We start from the raw sequence: 23662 nt of genomic DNA on the forward strand, positions 1-23662 counted from the left end.
CGATATCTGTCTATATCTCTACATGAAAATCGGTCACTGTATTTTCCTGTCTTACATTGATCCTATAGGAACAAAGACAAAATCGATACTGTTCTCTTGATATGTTGTTGACGAAGAGAACTGGGAACTTTCTAGTGGAAGCAGTGCATCCACTCCACTGGGGCCTTGCTTTCTCATGTGAACAAGAGGATTATCTTACCACATGTCTTATACTCTCTTTCTCTCTCTCTCTCTCCCTCTCGCTCTCTCTCTGTCTTTGTGAGTTTTGTGTAATGTAACCGGATCTTGAGCGTGTCTTTTCACTGTGAATATCTGGGTTAGCCACCTTTTACAAGAGATGGCTTTATTTTAAGACCTAACAGGATGGTTGAATAAACTGACGTGTCAAATCATGTGAAATACCTTTTCCAGTATGAAGATTCATATGCCTTTGGAAGTCAACAATAATTTAGTTGATTTACAAAGCACCATTTAGATGCTGACTGAGTTGACGTCCTGGGAATTGCACGTTCAGCTGGTAGGGTCACAAGGTGGTGTTTCTGGCCTTTTTATTGTCAGTACTCTCCGTCTCAGGGTGGGTGTTGGCCCTCTGCAATGACTAAGGCAAAATGAAGTCACTCAATAACAGTTTCAGCAGAAGTGGAATATCTGTAATATGCGGCATTGTTCAAGTTCATTGTAATTATAATAGGACAATTTCGACTGTTTATTCACATGATGAAGGAATCTCACACTGCAAACAGCAAATCGTCTTCACAATTATAATAATACAAACGAAAAGAAAAAACAAAAAACGTGATCCTCGCACAGTCAACTGAGTGTCACATGTGACATCTTTGTATACGGTGTGACAATATTCCCTCGATAATTATTATCTAATTCGTACAAGCGCCTGGATCACAGCTCTTGTGTACGACGCTTGCGCTGACGCGCCTGTCAAATGGTAACTGCCAGCCGTCGCGAAGAAAACTCCTCCTTATTGACTGCACGTTCTCCTGCCTTCACAACGCAATGGTCTCGTGGATTATATCTAGACTTGTCGTGTAAGTCTTTTTTCACAAATCTAAGTATTTCTTTATATGGCTGTCCACTCAAGCGTACAATTGCTAATGTTCTGCCTTTGCAGGGACATGTTATTGTTTCTTCTGTCTGGGCATAAGGTGCATGTCAACGGTGGCCGCTATACGGAGGACTACACTTTACTCCTATTTCTAGGCAGAGCAGAATTACAGAGAATATCAGCTCTAATGGAGGTTTTTAAACAGAAGACAACCACTGGCACATATGTTCTTTTTTTCGGTAGCTCTATACTTGATTGGTTTGTTATCTTAACAAACCTGGGCGTGTGAGATAGAACAGGCAATTTCTATGCGTTTGACTACGGGCCAGACAAAGACATGGTGACGTGATCTTTCCAATTATATATCAGCTGTTTACATGGTTAGATTTTTTTTAAGTTGAATTGACTGTGTATGTGATATGAATGAACTGCAGTCTACAGAAATCTGACTCGATTTGTTAAAATTATAGTAAACCTCACAACTGAAACCGAAGGTGTAAATAATCTGTTTACAGTGGGTCTGTCAAACCTAGACAAGCCTTAAAATGCACCTAGAGAGGGTACGTATCGTTGATGCGAAAAACAACTGAATGAATCATACATTTGACCGAAATGATGTGCTTTAGAATGGAGGACAAATTTGGTTCGGACTGTTTTAAATGTTTTAAATAATATTTTCTACTCACCCGGTTGGTCTACAGCCTGATTCTCAATTATATAGCTATGGATGTTTGTGTTATTCAGTATGTGACTCTGAGTCTACATGAAAGAAAATCTTTAAATAGCAATTAAATTAAATTTAGATACAAATATCCGGTTTCATACACCTGTGCAGAACATTATATATCAAGCAGCTTTGATAGACACTAATTATAGCTAATCTTATCACATATCGCGACATTAGGGGGTTTTAGTAACTAACGCTGTTCTCACAGCCATTAAAAAGTTTAGACGTTTTGTATTTGACGCTGACGATAAGCTTTTGGGAATTTTTGGACTGCATTGCGATCTGTTTTACTGCAAGTGTTATGTAGGTCGGTCATTTGATCAGGTCAGACGCGCAGCTGTTGCTGAGTTGTTTCTCGAAGAGGGCACTGATCCTAAGTTGAAATGTTGGAAGCACAGGTGCTAATCAGTCGCTGGGCCCTCGAAAACGTTGGAACCAGTCTCGTTTTCCTCCCTGCTTAGGCTTAACGCAACCATGTTATGGTTTCATTCGTTTAGTTACAGCCCCACATTTAATATCATTTGAATGCGCTCAGGAATGATGCTCATTCACTTGCTAGGCTATTTTTATCAAGCATGCAGAATGTAAACTTGGAATATAAACAGGGTCACAGAAAAGTGTGTGACTCGACGCATAAGCCATACACACGACAGCCGTTGAAGAGCCAAGCAAAATAACGCATACGTTTTAGAAAAGTGTACTTACTGTAACGTAAATATTGGCACAAAAACACCTCTGTGTAAGCCTGAGATTGTACAGGCGGTATTGTCAACAGGTTTCTTTGTCTGCTTACATACCACAGTCTGAGACAGTAGCTCAAAGCACTCAAGTACAACTTTATTTCTCCAAATGGTGATCATTTTCTTTTGGACATTGCTATTTCATAAACTCTCCCTTGTGATTCCATGCACAAAATAAATTCTTCATATCTCAGATTGCATTTTAAATGGGAAGGAACACTTTTTGCCTCATTGTTTGAGATTTGTAGCCTCTTGTTTCCCTTTCAGCACCTCCTGATAAAGGGGTATAAATTTAGAGCTGTCACAGAATGCTCTTCTAAGAAATTGGACCATGGGTTCTACCTAGGTGCTCTCAAGATTTAGGATAAGCAAGATATACTCCAGTGACTCTTCAAGAGTTTTTGTCAGTGTTTTTGGTTGTACTTTCAGGGAAAGAAATGTAGCACCTCCAAATATTGCAGGAATTTTAAAGAAAAACTCTTTAATATGATTGATTTGTCGCTTTCAGGCTCATATTTGGGACACTATACCCTGCCTATTCTTCATACAAAGCTGTCAAGTCGAAGGATGTTAGAGAATATGTGAGTATAAAACAATACTGAGACATCAGAGTTGGTTTTCTTAGCTTTAAGTGTTTAATCATATTTTATGCATAATACTTAGCTGTAACATAGATCCCATGATCTTTTATTGGTTGTCTTCACTGCAGTAAGTGTGTGTGTGTGTAAATATATGTGAAAATTTGTTATCTAGCAACCCAGAGCGATCAAAGTTGTGCCTTATTTCCAACCAGGTAAAATGGATGATGTACTGGATAATATTTGCATTGTTTACTACTGCAGAAGTAATCACAGATATCTTTCTGAGCTGGTAAGGACATTTTTCAACATTTGGCTCATCTACCTTTGTATCTCTGTGTTTTGTATGCATCAGCTGTATTGCTACTGATTTTATCGAAGATTTCCACGTGTCAGAAGAGATATAACCATTATGTTTGTTTTTCATTTTTAAATCTTTTTTTAAAGGCTTCCTTTCTATTATGAGCTGAAAATAGCCTTTGTGGTGTGGTTATTGTCACCATACACAAAGGGATCCAGTGTCCTTTATAGAAAGTTTGTTCACCCCACACTGTCCTCAAAAGAAAAGGTAAGTTCTGCTCATTGCCATCAGATTCTGTATCATTCCATTTAAGACTACTTCCATTAAATTACTGCATTTTGTATCTGCTTTATTTATTGTGTTAGAAATGAAAACATTTTCACTCAAAGCACATGGACTGAATCCGGTTTGTGTTGGTGAGCACTTGTGAGGAAGTGTGTGCTGACCTTTTTGACCTGTTAACTGGTGAAAAAGGACAACATGTAGGTGCTTGGATGATATTGTTTTGGGTAACTGTGCAGAGGATGACTGTTGGTGAGGAAATAGTATAACTTTTTCCATCCTGGTCTTCCTTTCCCTTTTATTTGTGAGGCAGGAAACTGGTCAGGAAGGCCACGAGGGAAGAAGTGAGGGTTAAAAAGCAAAAAACAAAAGCAGTGTTTCCTGTGGCTTTCTTTTCACTCTGTTAGTCTGCCAGTAGTAAAGTGCAAATCTGTCTTGCATTGGGCCAAATATTACGTTGAACATTATTAGCAGGCAACATTTTTCTGTAATCAAACAAAACATTTTTTATTGACCTCTCCTGTAATTGTCTGTCAATGTTTGTATTGATTTTCAAGGACATTGATGAATATATATGCCAAGCAAAGGACAAAAGCTACGACACCCTAGTGCATTTTGGAAGGAAAGGCCTAAATGTGGCAGCTACAGCTGCCGTGATGGCAGCCACCAAGGTAACTGACTCATAAAGCAGTAAAAATGAGAATGTTTCTAAAGGAAGTGCTTCATGTCATGCAGCAGTTTGTGTTTATCTTTCTCTAATCTGTATAATGTCTATATAATAAGTCCTTTTTAATGTGATAAGAATGAGTTAACACTTTCCCACTTCTGAGGACAATGTTGAAATAAAGCAGTAAGACATGAGTGGCCATGCTACATGCTGAATGTCGTCTCAGTTAAAGGTTGTTGTTAGACTTGATGTTAAGCCTGATGCACTGTAACTATGGAGTGTATTTTATCATCTGTCATGGTGGATTTTGGTTTCATTGAGCTAATGTGATGAAAGTGCTGGTATATTTTCTCCGTTGCTGAAATGGAGGTCCTGTGCAGGTAGTTTTAGCACTCAATCAGTAATTTAGCAAAGTCTGTATATCCCTAGTGAGAATAACGTGATATTTGTTCGGTGAGTCGTTCTTATATCACTTCTTAAACCCAGTTTGAATGCATCCCCTTTAAGTGAATTCTGTAATCCTTGGCTACTGACTCACTGTCAAACTAATGAGATAAAAAATTTCCTAATTGTCTAACTGACTTTTCGTCATTGCAACCCTAGAGTCAAGGTGTGCTGTCAGAAAGACTTCGAAGCTTCAGCATGCAAGACCTGACGTCCCTCCAGTCTGAGGAGAAGGGGCAGAGTCAAGGCAAGGCCAGTCCCTCCACTCAACCCGCTGCTGGACAGCACAGAACGCGGGCTATGATGCGGAGCAAATCAGATAGCGGCTACGGCAAGGGTATGTCTATCCCAGCGACCACTTTCATTATTCTTTAAGCTTGCAACCCTACTGTCAGGAAAAAAAAACAGGCAGTCACAGCAACTAACTTACTATACTACTGCCTTCTGTTTTCCTTAAAATGTCTTCCATTGGCTTGTGCCACTAGCTTGTGGCATGGCACTGTATTTGGTTTGACTCCCTAATGTGTGGATAGGGATTAGATTTGAGCTTTTTAACCAAGCTACATCTTTTGGTGGTTATATATTGATTTTTGTGCAAATATGAGTCTTCTACAACGTCTTTGATCAGCCACATAGCTACAAGTTCAGACTGTTTAACGCTTGAAAAGCAGATATAATTTATTCTCAAAATGGATTCTACAGTCTGAAAGGCACTGATTTTAGGAGGTTTGGATAGTTTGAATAATCAACAGTGGTTTTGTTTCTCCGTACACTTTAAAATTCAAAAAGTGCTGAGACAGTGAAAAAGGGACTGTTTTTGTCTTGACAAATATTATGATGAACTGTATGAGTGTGGCCTCACACACCTTCTCCTATCCATCTTCCTGACCTTTAGATCTCTATTCCTGTAACTGAATGGTGAATCTGTGGCGTACTGAAACCAGAGGAATGCATAGCAAATCTGTGACATTTCCTTTCATGATTAACCTTGGGATTTACCCTGTGTAACAACATTGGTTTAGATAAAGTTACGGCATAATGCATTCTCAGACTATGTAAAAATGTTTGCTTATTTGGAACTCTTAGCTTGCCTTAAAATTTTTGTGTAATGTGTCTTGAAGTTGGATATTACTGAGGTTAAGAATTTCTTTTTCATCATTAAAGGTCTCTGAATGGTTTACCGGTAAAGGATGTGATTTTTTTAAAAATAAGTATTACATAATTGATTAAAATACTAACCTTTTCTCACGCGCGTGATCATGAGCATTATTTAAAATAATCAAACATACTTTAAATTATCTTGTCATATGACATCTATTAAAATGATTTTTTGATGACTTCAAACAAATTGCCATTTATCTCATAGGGTATAGGCAGGCTGTACTACTGGGACAAATTACAGAAAACAAAGCACCTCTCTCATTCTGTTTCTTTCTTGGTAGACTAACAGAGCTTTTGAAATAATTGCCTTGTTTTTGGTTTCATGAACTTGAAATGTAGTGACCTGTAAGTAATGAAACATTATAAACTGTCCTTGCTTATTGAATGAAAAGGGTTGTTTTTTCAAGGAGATGTCTGGACCTTAGTTTTTCTTCTTCCTGGACCCTTATTAGCAGTTAAGATAAGAACTGGAACCTCTTTGATTTCAACTGGCTGTCTTTTATACAGCAGTATAAAAAGCACGATTAAAAAAAGAGGAAAACAACAATATGTAAAAATATTTTAAAAAGGAAAACAATATGTGCATACATCTTTGATTTTATCATTATTTTTTTATATACCATATTGTCATTGCCTTCCTCTTGTGGAGCAGGGCAAGATTTTGACATGACCGAGTATGAGGTCTTGAGTTTGGATCAGGGTGATTTTGTGGAGGTGCCTTCCCTTTCCACTCCAACACCTTCCCAAACCCTCCCTGCCCCCAAGCCCTTCCAGGACGACCCTGTCAACCCACTCCCCACCACACCCACTCCACCCTCTCCACCACCCCCAGCACCTTTAGCTCCAGATCGGCCTGAGGAGAGGGTCCAAGAGGGGGACGTCCCATCAGGCTCACCTCAGCTCAGGCTGGTTAAGAGACGGGCTCCAGAGGTACTCTGGGTTTTTTACCAGTGCCTGCCTGACTAACTGCTTAGCTGCAGTTAGGTTGTGCTAGCAATTGGGTGTTACTAACCCACTGAATCACTAACCTCCATCACTGGATGACCTCTGATCCCCTGTTGTCATGCATTACAGGATCATTATGCAATTGTGTAATGGGTTTATTGAGCACTATGAACTGGCGTGTTGCTGGGCACGTTTTCTGGGAGGTGTTTCGTCACTGCGACTTGTAGAAAGTGGGAAATTTGAGTTGATGAATTTGTTCTTCACTTGTTTTTAATAGAGTTCTTGACATTAACCCAATATGAAAGGCTTTGATGTGAGATGCGAATATTTTAGGTTAGCAGTTTTGTTTTGATGCCTGTATAAACAGCTCAGAGGCCTGCTGCAGGACTGTGCATGTTTATGTGTTTGATAACAGCCCTGTAAAGTCCAAATGGAGCATCCAGAGATAAACAGAACAAATCCTCAGCTGATAGAGATGCCATATTCATGCCATGCTGATACATATTCATCGATATGTTGATCGATGTGGCTGTGTCTTCTGTTCTCAGAAGTGTGTGAAAATGAGAAGGTTTTTGTCAAAGCTTTTGGTTTTATTCTATTACTGCAGCAACTGTTTGTGAACTGCTATTATGATTATGAAACAGATACATCATACAGAAATGACAGATATATGTTTTTTTTTTGTCCTGATATTCACAAGCTTCACGAAACAACGACCCCTTTCATAGACACCACGTATTATTTATACAGCATGCCCAGTCATGCGTTCACCACTTTCTTTAAGCCTGTTCGCCATGTGTTCGAGTGGTTTCAGATCTAGGTGTATCAAACACACACTGGAACCTCTTCTCATCAGCTGACTAAAGGCTTGTGAGACATGTAATACCTCGTGTTTAACATGAACATCGTGTCACAAGTAAAACCATAGTGTGCGCTACTCATGAACTTGTTTGCTGGTTGGGTAACAGTCAACATTTAACCAACCTATTTTCTCTTCTTTCCCCTTCCCAACACCCTCCCCCCCTCCACCCCGGGCCTTTTCTTCCCTCTCTGTTTTCCTGTCTTGTAGCCTCCTCCTAGAACTTTAAGACCTCTCACCAGATCCAGATCAAAGAATGCCCTATCTTCAAACAGTGAAGCCATGTGACTTTTGTGCAAACGCTCCAAGACTGCTTTAGCTGCTGTTGCTGCAACGAGACAATTCGGGGGGGATGGAAAAAGTGAAAAAAAATGGTAATGCATCCAAAAGATAAATGTTTAAAGTGGTGTTTTTCCCCAATGAGGTTACCAAAGTCATGATTAACAACTTTTACCACTCAGTTGTGAGGGGAAACCATTCTGAGACACTAGCGGTCAGTTTGTGGTCATTGACCTCAGTTTGTTTTGTAAATACTTACTGTTGGTTGAGTGTTTAATATTTTGTTGAATTTTCTTTTCTTTTTTTATACATTGTTGGGAGAGACAAATGCATGTTTGTCTGTCTGGCTGGTTGATATGTTAGGATATAAAAAAATATGTGTCGCTTCACTGCACATAGTAGATTTCTTCAGATCATACCACTGTTTAACTAGGTAACTGTTTGTGAAGGTGTCCTCTCTTTCTCTCGGGGGCAAGTCTCTAGAGCAGTTACCTGATTCTTTTCCTTAACTGCATCCTTCCCTGAACAGGGAAAACTGGACGAACCAGACCCACGACAGTATTACAAAATTATTTAGACTGGCTAGTCCTTTAGCATGAGTTACCTGGACCGGCAGAGGCGCCGGGAGACTGTCTATCCAGACTTGATACTGTCTCAGACCGTTTCTGTACCCACTTACACATCATTTCAGATCGATGTTGTGAGAGATGTTGTAAAACAAAAAAAGATTTACATTAGGACAAATCATTTAAGAATGACAATGTGCAATGCTGTGACTTTCTAGAATTCTCTGAAATTTAAACAAGTGTGATATTTCAGCTGAGCCACAAAAATAATTTGCCTCTTACCTCTGTCTTAATTAATGCTGTATTCAGTACATTTTCATAGATTCAGTAGATTTAAAATCATCGTTAAGGCGTTAAAACAGTATGACACCTGTTCAAACTGTGCTTTATTTCAATGTGGCCACACAGAACACACATTTCATTTGAAATAAAATGTAATCAGAATCAAACACTACTAAGCAGTACATCTTACGTTACTTCATTAAAGTGAATTTGCACTACAGGTTATTCAGGGTCTAATCAAATGAATTTATTTATTAATTGGCTTAGTCATAGTACAGCGCTGTCAGTCACTTTACATGGTAGTCTTCAATGCTTCATCTTTTCTGCCTAGGTTCCAGTGCAATTTTGACAATCTGAATGGTGTTTTTTTTTTCTCCTGAGAAGCTGTCACAGTACAGTTAGTGGTGATCAGTGTTGATATGTAAGTTGTACCGTAGTGGTGCTTAAACTAGCCTGAGTTATGCTATTGTCTTTGTATTGGTCATAGTATCATTAATGATCAGTCTAAATAGACCACTTCACGTATACAGAGAATTATTGTAATACACACTTTTAGCCACTGGAGGGCACCAAATAGTCTGGTTCTCTTCATGGTTTTAATTACACTGTGCAGTTTTCTTCCATTAATTTCTAAACGCAAAACACCAAGCATTATTATATATCAGGTGTATTTTCTAATCATTCTTTTAATCATGTGTCCACGATTATATAGCCCTGGGTAATGCCAGTAAGCGGAAGCGGCAACAGTTTGCTTTTAAGTACAAGGTTTCAACCCACATCAGCCTGGAATTGTTTAAAATCCCATGTGGCTGAATCTCGAGTCAGCGACAGATGTTCAGGTGGCGTGATTTTAAACATAACAGCAGAAATCTGTGATCTGTTTTTCAAATACTGTAGCTAATTCAGCATTATCTGCCTCAGGTACAGCTTGCTTCATCATGTCACAGTTACATTTGCACATGTGAAATAAATACAGAAATAAACACCTTTTCCAAAGTACAGTCAAACCAATGCACAGATACAGGCTTGGAACGCGCATGGACGGATAATAACTCACGACAGAAGTTGAAATACTTGCTTTAACTGTGGAACGGCATCAGTGTTTATGTCTGGGGGAGAAATAAAACAGCAAAAGAGCAAGGAGAAAATACATCACTTACATTGCATCACTTTTTCTTCTGCAGATAATTTATCTTAGAAACGTAAAGAACAATAGTGCATGATACGACCTAATGAAATTCTAATTTGTTGGTAATTATTTTTTCATTGTTTTGTGTGGAAGTGTCAATGCCTTCATCCTAAACTTAACAGATTGAAGTTAGGAGTGTCTGAATGTTTTTTATTTTTGTTTTTTTTATCTCTCTGATCTTATGTAAAGCCTTCAGTGTTCTTCAGATGAACTGAACTGCAGCTCATGTGAGACATTTATGGACTGTTAAACCTTGAGAGATGCTACCAGAGCCGTTAAGAGGGGAGGAGAACATGACACGTATTCCATTTACCGCAGGCACTTCAAAACTGAGATTTATGGGGAGGACAAAAAAATTAAATTACATTTTGATTGTTTTGCTTATGAATAAAAACGAGTTGTGGCCTCTGGGTAATGTCTGGGTATCAAAAAAAAAAAAAAACCCTTCCAAAATAATTCTCTTAATATCTGGCAGGCCAGAGTACATTTCTCATGTTATGAAGGTTGTGTGGAAAAAAAAACTGATGCAAAATTCGGGATAATTTGTCTGTTGTCTAAACTCCCTCCAAATGCATAATCAGGTGTACTGATGCTAGCTATTAAAACTGAGTCACACTAAAACCAGGGGTGTGGTCCAGTGTATTTATTCTTTCTTTCTTTCTTCACTTCTCTATTCATTAATATTATCATTAGTGGCAGCAAATTAATCTTAAATCAGCATCAAGTAATAATATGGAAATGACTCAAGTTAGAATTCAACCTGGCAACTTGTAGAACTGAATTTAAAAAAAGTTTATATTTTATCCACACTTAGCAATAAGTCACTGATTTGAACAGCTTTATTTTTTCATGCATTGGTCTTTCCAATGATAATAATTCATCACATTTTACATGTATTGTTTTATGTGGTCTACATGACAATGACAAAACAGAAAATTTAAAGCAAGTGCAGTCGCTCATGATGATAGCATTCCTCCATGTGTGTGAACCTCAGACAGCTCGTGGCCGGACCCGTTTTAGACATCAAGGTTGACCCGATCATGATATTTTTGATAGGGGTCATTGAGGTACCAGTTCCTCCTCTTCCAGAACGATGTGGTCATTTTGTCCAGCTTTTTACACTGAGTTTTACTGCAGAACACATGTTCCCTTAAACGTTTCTTCCTGGCTGCAGACTTCTTCCACAGCTTTTTCTTGTATCCAGCCTAGCAACAGCACAGATATACAAGGGCACCAACAGTAAGAAACAGCCTAGCAACAGCACAGATATACAAGGGCACCAACAGTAAGAAACAGCCTACCCACAACACAGATATACAAGGGCACCAACAATAAGAAACAGTCTACCCACAACACAGATATACAAGGTCACCAACAGTAATAAACAGCCTACCCACAACACAGATATACAAGGGCACCAACAGTAATTAACAGTCTACCCACAACACAGATATACAAGGGCACCAACAGTAAGAAACAGTCTATCCACAACACAGATATACAAGGTCACCAACAGTAATAAACAGTCTACCCACAACACAGATATACAAGGGCACCAACAGTAAGAAACAGTCTACCCACAACACAGATATACAAGGGCACCAACAGTAAGAAACAGTCTATCCACAACACAGATATACAAGGTCACCAACAGTAAGAAACAGCCTACCCACAACACAGATATACAAGGGCACCAACAGTAAGAAACAGTCTATCCACAACACAGATATACAAGGTCACCAACAGTAAGAAACAGTCTACCCACAACACAGATATACAAGGTCACCAACAGTAAGAAACAGTCTATCCACAACACAGATATACAAGGTCACCAACAGTAATAAACAGCCTACCCACAACACAGATATACAAGGGCACCAACAGTAAGAAACAGTCTATCCACAACACAGATATACAAGGTCACCAACAGTAAGAAACAGCCTACCCACAACACAGATATACAAGGGCACCAACAGTAAGAAACAGTCTACCCACAACACAGATATACAAGGGCACCAACAGTAAGAAACAGTCTACCCACAACACAGATATATACAAGGGAACCAACAGTAAACAGAAACTATTGACATTTATTAATTTAACTGATGAACTATCCAGAGTAACTTACAAATGATTTCATTCTATGTCAAAGTCCCACACCTCTGAAACAGCTATGGGGTTAACACCCCAGCTGATGGTCCCACAGTGGACTGGACTGTCATATTTATGCCTCTAACTAGACTGCTACATTTATCAGTGCACCAGTACGACACTTACACATTTGTTAAACAACATTCAAAAATGATAAAAAAACAAAACAAAACAAAAAAAACAACTATCAAAGTAATCATCAGGGTGACTATCTAAAAGAGGACATACTGTTGACATGACAACGTACCTTCCTCCTGACCCATAGCCCACAGTGGAGCCTGAGAAAGCGAGCGACTACAGACCTCACAGTCTTCCTCTTTCCCTTCTTTATGCTGTAGTATGTTAAGTTCTTACTAGGTTGCAGCATCAGGTTTGGTATGAGGGGGGAAACCCTGTGGAAAGAGGAAAATGTCGAGTAATGTATGCGGAGAAAGTCCAGTACAAACTTCTCTACACAACATCAACATGGCAACATGGCTAAACTACTGTGCAGCAGACCTAAAGGGAAATAATGTTTCCGATAATACAAAATGATGTCTGTGCCAAGTATGATATTAATATACTTGTTGAAAAATTTTTTTATGTAATGCTTGCATAATAACGATTTATTGTTTGCCTAATCTAGTTGGAGGAGAAACATAAGGAACCTATGTCGTGCCATATGAGCCAAAGGATTTGAAAACTGGTATGAATTCGTGGATCTGGAGTACTATGTCCCACTCTTACCTCTGTAAAATATTCTGTTGTGGAGAGTGGACAACGCTAGTTGGAGGCAGCGGTCTAAGAGCGACATTTCGATGGAAAGTGGAGAATCTGGAGGTTATTTGTGCCGTTCTTGTCGCATGTGTTAAGCAGTCCCTGCCCAGCAATGACAAGGGTCTCAGCAAACCTGGTTACAGACAGACAGTCGAGACGGCAATGCAGCGTTAATAACATTAGAAGCCGTGAATAATGTGTCACATAACATCGCTGAAGTAAATGCCCAAAAGGTTCAGATAAAAGACATCAGGGGAAGACTCCATTTCAAGGAGAAACTTTATATGGGGTTTATATCCATTATGGATACTGAGTAGAGAAACTGAGAGTAGCCTGACCACCCGTGTGTGTGCCGAAGTTAGCATCTTTTTCGTTTTGATTTAGACGTAAATTCTGCAAACACAGCAAATGGTGGATATCTGACCTACCAGATCAACAAGTTCCAGCTTTTCAGTTGGATATATTACCCGTTTTAACTCAAGCCTATGTGACCAAAACATAGCACTGCTTGCATGCTGCCTGACATTGTAATTCAAAACTGCTAGCTCAATCTAGCTAGCGTAACCATCAACTTGATAGCATATACGTTCTCAGAGGGGACTTCAAACCGGCAAATTTCTTCACAAAATTTCTAGATAAACTGGCTGTGTCATCTTGGAGACATGTCATACGGTGATTTACACAATTATACAAACACAAAAGCAATTCTTATTGCAGTATGTATAAATTACATACCACTCAGACCCCTCGTCAAGGTGGCCGCCATCTTGGACTCCTAAGACTAACTTACGGAAAGTGCTTTAGACAAACAGAACGGTGAAGGACGGAAAACTCATCAGTGCATTCTTAGTCAAATCAAGAGACTATTGGGGAAAAATATCTCTTTGTTTCATGAAAATCACTGTAACAGTTATGTAGCCTTTTTTATGGGAGTTAATCAATGTAATCATTTGTATTAAGATTCCATAGCTGTATAATCATTTGTATTAAAATTAATGTTTAGGTTCTTCTTTAAAAAAAAAAAGATCTGTGAATGGAGGAAAAGAAAAGGTACTTTGAGTTCGTCTCTGTGCAGAGAGTGCAGACAGTCAGACGTTCAAGATTACATGGTGTGTTCTTTCTTTTTTGATCTAGCAAGGAAGAGCGATATATACTGGTGACAGATTCTGATGATCTTAATCAAAAATATGGGCACAACAGAAGCAATGATGTACAGAATGGTCTGGGAATTTGCGAGGCGTGACGAGCAGGTGCACACAACCAAAATAAGTTGTGACAATGCATATTCTGTGTTTGAAACTGATAAGAATTTACTATGAAAATTGGTGCTTTGCGAACATGGTTTTAACACCTCTCCCCCCAGAACCGGCTCAGTTTGTTGTATGCTTTTTTGAGCTCTTACAATAAACTTATGCTGCATCAGACTCTGAAAACTTTGATTGTCTCTTTTGTAAGCAGGTGAACAGTGTGGCTAGGATCTCAGCCATATCTAGCCCAGGCTGAGAATTCTCTCCCACAAGAGTCTTACTTTGAAATAAAAAGGAAAGCAACGAAGACATGCCAGGTTTAAAACACGACTGCCCACATTAAAATTAAAATGAAGGTCCAAATATTGCCTTAGGCAAAGTTTGTCCTTAGGGAGAATGATTGAAGTGTTGTTGCGAAGTTGGAGACTGTCTCTTGTGCAGTCGGCAGGGCGAAATCAGATCACATGCCACACACTTAATCACTTTATATTTTAACCACGTTAGAGCAATTACTGATGATTTAATAGCACCAAAAAATAAAAGCTATAAAATACATTTTAGTGTAATGAAAATTTTGTATTTTGGGACAACCTTATCCAGTTTCGAACAATTAAAGTCTTGTCCACAAGTGCAAAAAGTACAGAGAAGTTGTTCAAAGCTTTTTGTAAATTCCAGTGTTTGTCCTGGAAGCATTATCTAGTGTTTCTTTTAAAACTAACATGTTGCGCAAACACATATTACACATAGAGAACCACACAAAACAATGACAAAAGTACCTTAAGGGATCATATGTAAAAATTGTATAATAAAACGTTTGGTGAATAAGTCAACCAGAGTATATGAGATAGTCATTGTCTAGAGCAGTAAACCCTGGTTTACTCTGACATCCAGTGCAAAAATTGTAACAAAATGAAAAACACAGAATTCAAACAGCTTCTAACAATCAAATGTCTTTACAGTAAACAAGGCAACAGAATGATCAGATGTGACCTATTAAGATGGCCCCCAGCAATCTAATTTAAGAAAGGAATGCAGATAAGGACCACAAAGGGAAGACTCCAAATTTCTCTCAGTAGACTTATCCATGTAACTTTATCGTGTGAAAGACACAAAACACGAAATAAAATAATAAATTTTTTGTTCACTGAAAACGTATTTTTTAGGATGCAAAACAACTCAAAATGTCCAGTCACACTTGTGCTTACACTTCTTGGTATTCCATTTGTTATAAAGTCCAAGTGTCTTCGAGAAGGCACAGGTAGGCTGGCAATGATTTGCTGTGGTTCTTTTGTTCATGAGGGAGAGTGCTGCAGGGTTAAGAGAGTGAGGAGACTTGGTCTCTGTGTTTTTCGTTTGTGTGTCACCAGCCGGCATATACGGGCTCTGCATCACAGGGTAGGCCATAGGAACGACCTGCAGGACGGTCTTTTCGCAACAGAGGCGCGCGCGAGAGAGACAGCTCACCGTCTGTGTCCTTCTTCCGTCGCAAAACCATGAGGATAATGAAGAGGAGAGCCACTGGATGAGGTATTAATGTGAGATTGAGGGTGAAGAAAAGAAAGCTGTGGTTAGATTTTACTGACAGCCTGTTTCTAGTTACAAAAAAAAAAAACCCCTGTGAGGGAAATATTTTTTATACTGTTACATGTACTGCCCTTTTAATTAATGAGTGTCAAACTGTTTTTAAAATAACTGCTATTCTCAAATGTAAACTGGTATTTCCAGACCAAGTTTCACTAGACTGGTTCACATTTATTATGACTATGTGTTGATGTTATTTGCATGAAACAAGCAAGCAGATGCTCTGTGGTGTATCCATATTTCCAGCATGCTATTTTTTATTAGGGCACTATATAGCAAGGTAAGATCTGGATACATACCTCCCCCACCAATGACCAATAGAGCGATGGTGACAGGGGCAAGCTCGCATGTCTCCCCTGCCTTTCTGAAGAAGGTCTCCATGCAGTAACCCGGAGCTGTACTTCCCTCAGGGCAGAAGGCATCACTGGGGCACTGAATGGGATTTACGTCAGGGCTCTGCAAGGAGGGTGGAGGCAGGGTGGAAAACTGGTTTATAAAACCCTCTGAGAAACATGAATTAAACGTCTGTGCCCTTAACCGCAGAGCAGAAAACATCCAGGCGTTAACTATGAACCTTTTCTGTTCCCTAAGACAAAAAACAAACAACTTTTTTTATGAGTGAGAGAGAGAGAGAGAGAGAGAGAGAGAGACAGAGAGAGAGAGAGAGAGAGAGAGAGAGGGTGAGAGCAAGCACGAGAGAAAGAGAGAGCGAGAGAGAGAGAAAGAGAGAGAGAGAGAGACAGAGAGAGAGAGAGAGAGAGAGAGAGAGAGAGAGAGAGAGAGAGAGAGAGAGAGAGAATAAAGTCACTCAAAAACTCACAGGACAGTAGTGGTTTTCAGGACACACGTCGCAGTTCTCCTGTCCCCAGCGGATCTGATAAAAACCTATATTGCAGATCTGACACATTGTCAGGTGGGAGGGTTTGTGCATACCTGTCCAAAAAAGTGCCCGCACACAAACCCAAAAAAACCAAAACATTACTTGAGTCTCTGAAGTCTCTGCATAGACATGTCAATTCATTTAATACATATTGTTTTCCTACTGATGGCAAAAAAGCATTACTGTTACATCATCCTTATTCATAATAAGACATTCAACATTCCAGCCGAAACCAACAATTAGACCAGTGGCACCCAAACAAGCCATTTAATATGCTCTTTTCTACAGACAGCACAACTGAATAAACTAAATAAGGGCATGGTTGGTTATTTAACGGATTGCACAAGCTTGGCTTGTGACAAATTTTAACACGTGTATTAACGAATGGTTTCTAACTCTTAAGATCTCATTAAGAGACCATCATTCTTTTACTACTTCATATTAAACAGCATTTGTGATCAAATTCTTCGGTAATTACACGTTATGAATTTTTGAGTGTCTGCTGAGGATAATTTTACCCATTATAATCCTCCTTTGGAATTCTTCATGGCCTTGTTTTACAGTTAAAGATTGAGACAGATTTACAGAGACTGCCGCTAATTATGTTAAAACTAGGGAATACTGTAAGACTAGTTCTTCTACTACACCAGGTTCAGCGTCTCACCCAGTGTTCGGTAGACAGTGCTAGTGCTCAAGTTAAACTGGAGTTTACCTGGGCGACAAGGTGTACATTCCTTTGCACCAAGCTGTAGCGACTCAGTACCCACAGGACAGATCGGGCAATGTGCACAGTTGCTAGAGCTATTTTAGGGAGAGAGGGGGAGGGGGAGGAGGAGGAAAGAGAGGGAGAGATATCAAATGAACCGAAATGAACTGAAACTGAACGATTAAAAAGGAAATATTACCCGGAGAGGGTAAGAGTCAGCAAGTTTTGCTTCAGAGTTTGACAGGTATTTTGAAAAACGAAGAATGTTTATACTACAAATTTTTCAATAGCTTTAACTTTTTTTTTTTTTTAAATAAGGAACATAGAATACAATCATAACCATTCCAAGGCTACCGCATATGCAGTTTGAAATGACGTTTTAATCTTGAAAGGTATGTTTATCAGTCATTCAGATGTTAAGAACTAACATATAGAACGGAGCAGCGCAATGCCGACTGTGGAATTCCGACTTTTAAAGACGTCCAACCGCCTATTCATTTCTATGTCTTTAAATTCATTGTATTCAGCGTACACATAATAGAAACAGTAACAGTATCCATGCAGGATAAGCAGACTGTTCATGAATGCAGCCACAGACTCCTGCTGTGTTTGTAAGCATGAGTAGTTAAGTCCTGAGGGAGGGGAGCATATGACTCTGATCTGAAAACAGGGAAAGGTTCATGAAATAGCTCTCACGTGAGGAACTTTTCTATGGACTGACTTACCATAACACTAATTTACATTCTAGCTGATTTAAAAGCTAAAGCTACATTGAAATCAAACCTGTACAAACAAGGAGCGATTCAGTATAAACGTATTAGCTTTTGTAATGCAGAAAAAAAACTGCTTCTCAATGGGGCATGTAACTAGACTTGCACTTTTACCCTCTAATAATTCCCGAGGGCTGAGCCATCCGGTAATGCTTTAATTGACACCGTTCATTCCAGTTCTTAATACATTCATCCTCAACAATTCTGCATAGTTTCAATGTCTTGTCCTTGCACATCTTAACCTCCATGCTTTAAAGTTTCTGTTTAGTTGCAGGCTCAAGCAGAGAGATCGGTTCCTTCAAGAGGAACTCCAGGTCACTATTCTTAAGTACTCTATGATCCACTGCAGGAGAAAAAGCTGAATTATCCATGAGGACACACAAGTGGAATACTGGATGTGCATATGATTGCACAGTACTAATAAACTAGTGTGCTCCATATGGAAAAACACTACAGTCTCTCTTCAGACAGTGTAAAGAACCTGTTCTAAGAGTGTGTCCTTACTTGCAGAATGTGCCTTGTGGACATGGACTGCATGATGTGGCGTTCTGTCCTGATGCATGGAAACCTGGGGGAAAAAACACAGAGAAACCAAACAATGACACATTGAGTGCTGTCTGTCGTAACACTTGTGATTGCGCAACAGGTGATACATAGTTGAAACATGTTTCCATCTGACCTATAGCAGATTTACACTCACTGGCCACTGTATTAGAAAAACGTACCCACCCTGTGTTAAGAATAGTCTGTCACCCAAATAATATCCGGTCAACGGCAGTCCTGTGGTCAGAAACTGACCACTGATGAGTGGGAAAGAGGGCGGATGACAAAATGCCCATGGCAAAAGATGCGTTACAGTCTGTAGCTGTAAACCTATATAGTGCACCAAGGTTTATCTCATAAAGTGCCCAGTGAGTATGTCTGTGAGGTAGGTGTTTTTTATTAAAGTGGATGGCGAACGTAATCTAAATCTGTAATCTAAAATCTAGAAAATCATCGAACAGATACATAAGGTGTATTTTTTTAAAATACATTTGGAGGTTTAATTTCATTTGGAGTCCTAACAGCGTGTGTGGTACCATTTCACTTTCCGGGTTTCACAAAATTAGCCACATTATCTTTGAATTCATGGGCGGAGAATTATCTCAGTATGTAACAAACAGAGAAAAAGATTACTAGTTACAAATAATGCCCTTCATTTAAATAACTGAGTTACAGGATGGAATAAAACACAGGAAATAGGTCCAAGCTACCTGGTTGACAGCTTCTACAGGAGATGGAGCCAGTCATGTTGTTGTAAGACCCTGCAGGACAGGCCTGACACACGGGGCTCCCAGAGAAACTGGGCAGAAAAAAAGAGAACAACAGACGGATTGATAAAAAAATGAGATAAAAAAGAATATATACACAACTCACTTGTTTGCTCTCTTTATCACTAACACACAGGTACGTCCCACATATAGCACCAGGGCAAAGGTGGAAAGAGGGGGAAAGCTGAGCTGAATTCCATACAATTCAATGCACAGCACAGATCCAACACGTTGAACACTGAGTGGCTGTTTTGAATGTTTGAATGGAAATAGAGCAAAAGTTCTGCTCGAATATATCTAAACACAGAGCAGTTTCCACAAAGGAAACTGAATCACGTAAATATAAACAAAGCATTACAGCCTGAAATAGCAGTTGTTCCCTAACTTTTAAGGCTACATTTGAATCAAATCGGTTATTATGTAATTTATCTAACCATAGATTAAACATACTCACTCACTCACTCACTCACTATCTAAGCCGCTTATCCTAACTAGGGTCGCGGGGGTTGCTGGAGCCTATCCCAGCGGTCACAGGGCGAAAGGCGGGGAAACACCCTGGACAGGTCGCCAGTCCATCGCAGGGCAGACACACAGACAATCACACTCACACACACACACACAATCATACCTAGGGACAATTTAGTGTCTCCAATTCACCTAACCTGCATGTCTTTGGACTGTGGGAGGAAACCGGAGCTCCCGGAGGAAACCCACGCAGACACGGGGAGAACATGCAAACTCCACACAGAAAGGACTCTGGCCGCCCGGCCGGGAATCGAACCCGAGACCTTCTTGCTGTGAGGCGACAGCGCTATCCACTGCGCCACCGTGCCGCCCGACATACTGTTTAATATATTTCATCAGATTGATTTACATTCCCTGTCATTCCAATTCTGCAACCTCAATAGCAGTGTCAATTCCAACTCCAATTCAAATGAACCGTCACTTCTCAGAGCCGATATGAACTGATCATACTATAATATCACCCTATAACACTCAAGCATGAGAAAACTGTATATATTTACCGTTAAATGCATAATGGGAAATAATAAAAAGATGATGTTCATTTCTGAACTCTCAGTTTTTAGTGACTCACTTGGAGAAGAAGCCAGGCATACAGGGCACACAGCGCTGCTGCCCAGCCAGGGGCTGATAGAAGCCTAGGTCACAGGGCAGACACGCCCCTGGGAACATGCAGCTCCCCACCACAGGACAACAGGAACACAGCAGAGTGTCTGGGCACAGCAAAAGGGAAAGAAATAGACACAGGGAAGGAGTGGGGGTTGAAGTGTTATGATAAGTTTTGTGTCACATGGACGGTGCACTCTGATATGTATTTACTCAGGAAATTCCACTTTTTTGAAATAGGAAATAAAAATAAAACTACGTCTTAATGTCTTAATGCTCTGCCTGTTTGTTCTTCTTTTTTCTTGCACAACAACTTTAAGAAAATACAGCAGTTCACCGAAGTGTATAGACAGAGCTCATATGTGAATGACGAAAAAATGTGCTCTCTGATCATACTGATTCAACTTAACTGCTTCATGTCTTCAGTTTTATTGTATTTGCATTTTGATGCCTCTCTTCCTCCTGCCCTCCACCATCTAGTATTTAATTATGTACAATTTTTTACTGTTCAGTCAGGCAAGATGCACAGAAAGTAAATATGTAAATATTAATGTCCACATGTATAGCCCTGGGACTATGTTTAGCCTTAATTTAAATCCGTGAGGGACAAGGACTCCATCTGGGTTATTATATTTCCATCCCCACCTGTAACCAATCTAAGGCTCTACAATTAAAAAAAAAAAGAATAAAATGAAAACAGCAAAAAATGACTTGAAATTTGCAATTCTACTTAGAAAACAAAAGCTAATTTTAAGAATTCTTTTTAAAATAAGTATAATCTTGTTTTTTATTTGTCCTGTAAACCTGAAACACAAACTGAGTCATGTTGGGAATGTTGCACAGAGCTGGAGACGGGAGAGATAAGATTTTCGGAATGCAGGAAGTACGAGAAACTGTGGAAACCCTTTGTTTTGGGATGGCAAACACATGCTGAAGGAGGAGTGGTCTACACTGATAAGTCACTTTCGATTGTCTTCGGCTGAGCTTCACATATTTCACACATCACTACTTGAAACCTTACTGTTGTCATAATAAAGGCCAGGGGCACAGGGTTCACAGGTGGAGGCATTTAGGACAGAGCAGCCGGGTGGGGTGGTGCTGATGATGGGACTGGTGGTGGTCACACTCTGGCTGGTTGTAGCGTTGGTCACAGCAGGGGCCAGGGTGCTCTGGTTTATTACTCCATCTAGGCAGAGGGACAAACAGACCACTGACGTTAATACACGTTATATACCCGGTAGGCAGTTCTGAATGCTGTCAAAGCTCTCTTAGTAATTTTGGGTAGTCTCACCTTCAAATTGTGATTTTTTAATTATTATTATTAGTTCATTTGACAGGGCTGAAGAAAATATCGCAAACATGACAAGAACAAATAAAGATATATGCAATATTTACATTTCTTCTGTCAACGTACGATTCTTTTAAAATGTATCGTTACGAGAAAATGACAAGAAAACAAAGCAGAACTTTGTTGGGAGCCAACGCAGAGACCAACAGAGTGGGTATTGTGAGTGCAATCGTATTAGCCAAGTTCTTGGCCACTGTCTTGATTGGAACACCCACTTCAGAAATGTAATTATTCTGAAAAGCGGGTCTCATGACCTTTATGCCACAGACTCCATGGACTCTACAGTCTTAGAAAAACTCTATAAAACTACCCTGTTTATGGACGAATAAAGAGACAGAACCTGTATCTATAAGAGCCAGAAGAAATAAAGCGAGGAAGCTTTAATAAACATTTTTAAAAATATATAGAATATTTTCAAACAAGAGCGCTGGAGTGGAGTGTGACAGTCCAGTAGTTTTCAAAAGTATAAAGTACAGTGGTACAATGCTTTCACATCTGCGAGGTGAACCCTAAATTAGCTAACATAATCTTTAAAAACGCAAGCTAAGAGTCAAGTTCACGAATACTTTAGATTTGGATCCTATAATCGCCATAAAATCTGACAGAGTTTCATTATGACTTACCGAATAAACAAGCCGTGACAACCACAAACAGAACTGCCCAGAGTCGCTCCATGTTCAGGTAATTCTTTGATTAATGACAGCGCCACTTCATCGCACAGAATTCATCTTCCGCCAGCAGAGGGGACACACAGTTTAAGTGGTAAACTGATTCAGTCACCTCGTCCACCTCTTTCGCTGGATGAATCATCAGTGTCATATGACGAGCTACGTACCATGTGATTCTCCTTAAACTCCGATGGGTGGGAAGGGAAAAAAAAAATCAGTTTTGTTCTTCAAGAGGCCACTAGGTGGAACATTCTCCCAATGATCCTCGTTATATGAGATAACATGTACCTAATTTTCTCTTCTATCGTTTGAAACCGGTTTATCAGTTTAGATATTTAAAAAAATTCACCATGCTGTGAAATAAAGTACGACATTTTGAAACATAAGGTAATTTCTTCAACAGGAAGTGTGATTTAGTTATTTCCACTAGGGAAATTTGTCAGGGATTTTCCAAAAAAAAAAGAAGAAAAAAAAGCCCTACAAGCTGGGAAGTTACATAAAATACTGTGATATATATTAACCCTATTTAGCCTCATACTTTCATACTCATTCCATTATCTCTGTACACCTAGCTCCTCCCCTCACACAGTGATGCTAATCAGAAAGTATTGCCAGTTTGAAACCCAAGTTTTTTTTGGGAGAAAATGAAATTGTCTTGATTGAGTGAATGTTGAATGCAACATCAATCCAAGATGCACTTGACCTCACCAACTTTTCCATCGACCATCCCCGAATTTTCAGTGAGGCCCAAACTAGCAAGCTTACTGAGCAAACCACGATGAAAGACAATGATATATTTCACTTATACTGGACACTCTCAGTGTCTCATTTGGCCTGTAAATGAGACATTAATCACCACAGAGTTGGGAATAAATATTCTACTTTTTCCACATTCTAAACTGAAGAGCTCTAAGACTTGGGAAGATTCTCAATTATATCTTTTGACAGGTGGCATGCATCAGGCAGGACTAGATCTCAAAACAAATAAATCTTGAAGTCCTCAGTGTGTAAGTAAAACAACATCTGGAGGTTTTGCA

The 23662-nt window shown here is 39.5% G+C and overlaps 3 protein-coding genes across 3 annotated transcripts; 1 reads left to right on the plus strand and 2 right to left on the minus strand.

Moving 5' to 3' along the window:
• The first annotated feature begins 1011 nt into the window (after positions 1-1011).
• Positions 1012-8052, plus strand: reep1 (receptor accessory protein 1). Its single transcript, XM_030785908.1, has 8 exons — positions 1012-1043; positions 3036-3108; positions 3321-3397; positions 3553-3673; positions 4246-4359; positions 4959-5136; positions 6613-6890; positions 7975-8052. The coding sequence occupies exons 1-8, from the start codon at positions 1012-1014 to the stop codon at positions 8050-8052; spliced, it is 951 nt and encodes a 316-aa protein (XP_030641768.1).
• Positions 8053-10901: 2849 nt separating this feature from the next.
• mrpl35 (mitochondrial ribosomal protein L35) lies at positions 10902-13760 on the minus strand. Its single transcript, XM_030786981.1, has 4 exons — positions 13723-13760; positions 12958-13120; positions 12479-12623; positions 10902-11285 (listed from the first exon to the last, which is right to left on the minus strand). The coding sequence occupies exons 1-4, from the start codon at positions 13751-13753 to the stop codon at positions 11097-11099; spliced, it is 528 nt and encodes a 175-aa protein (XP_030642841.1). The 5' UTR covers positions 13754-13760; the 3' UTR covers positions 10902-11096.
• Positions 13761-15456: 1696 nt separating this feature from the next.
• On the minus strand, positions 15457-22632 carry LOC115823350 (latent-transforming growth factor beta-binding protein 3). The gene is made up of 8 exons (XM_030787400.1): positions 22581-22632; positions 21631-21795; positions 20578-20716; positions 19425-19513; positions 18689-18739; positions 16636-16748; positions 16115-16271; positions 15457-15752 (listed from the first exon to the last, which is right to left on the minus strand). The coding sequence occupies exons 1-8, from the start codon at positions 22630-22632 to the stop codon at positions 15595-15597; spliced, it is 924 nt and encodes a 307-aa protein (XP_030643260.1). The 3' UTR covers positions 15457-15594.
• Positions 22633-23662: the final 1030 nt, after the last annotated feature.

This window comes from Chanos chanos, chromosome 10, assembly GCF_902362185.1.
Source record: "Chanos chanos chromosome 10, fChaCha1.1, whole genome shotgun sequence".
Lineage (NCBI taxonomy): Eukaryota > Metazoa > Chordata > Actinopteri > Gonorynchiformes > Chanidae > Chanos > Chanos chanos.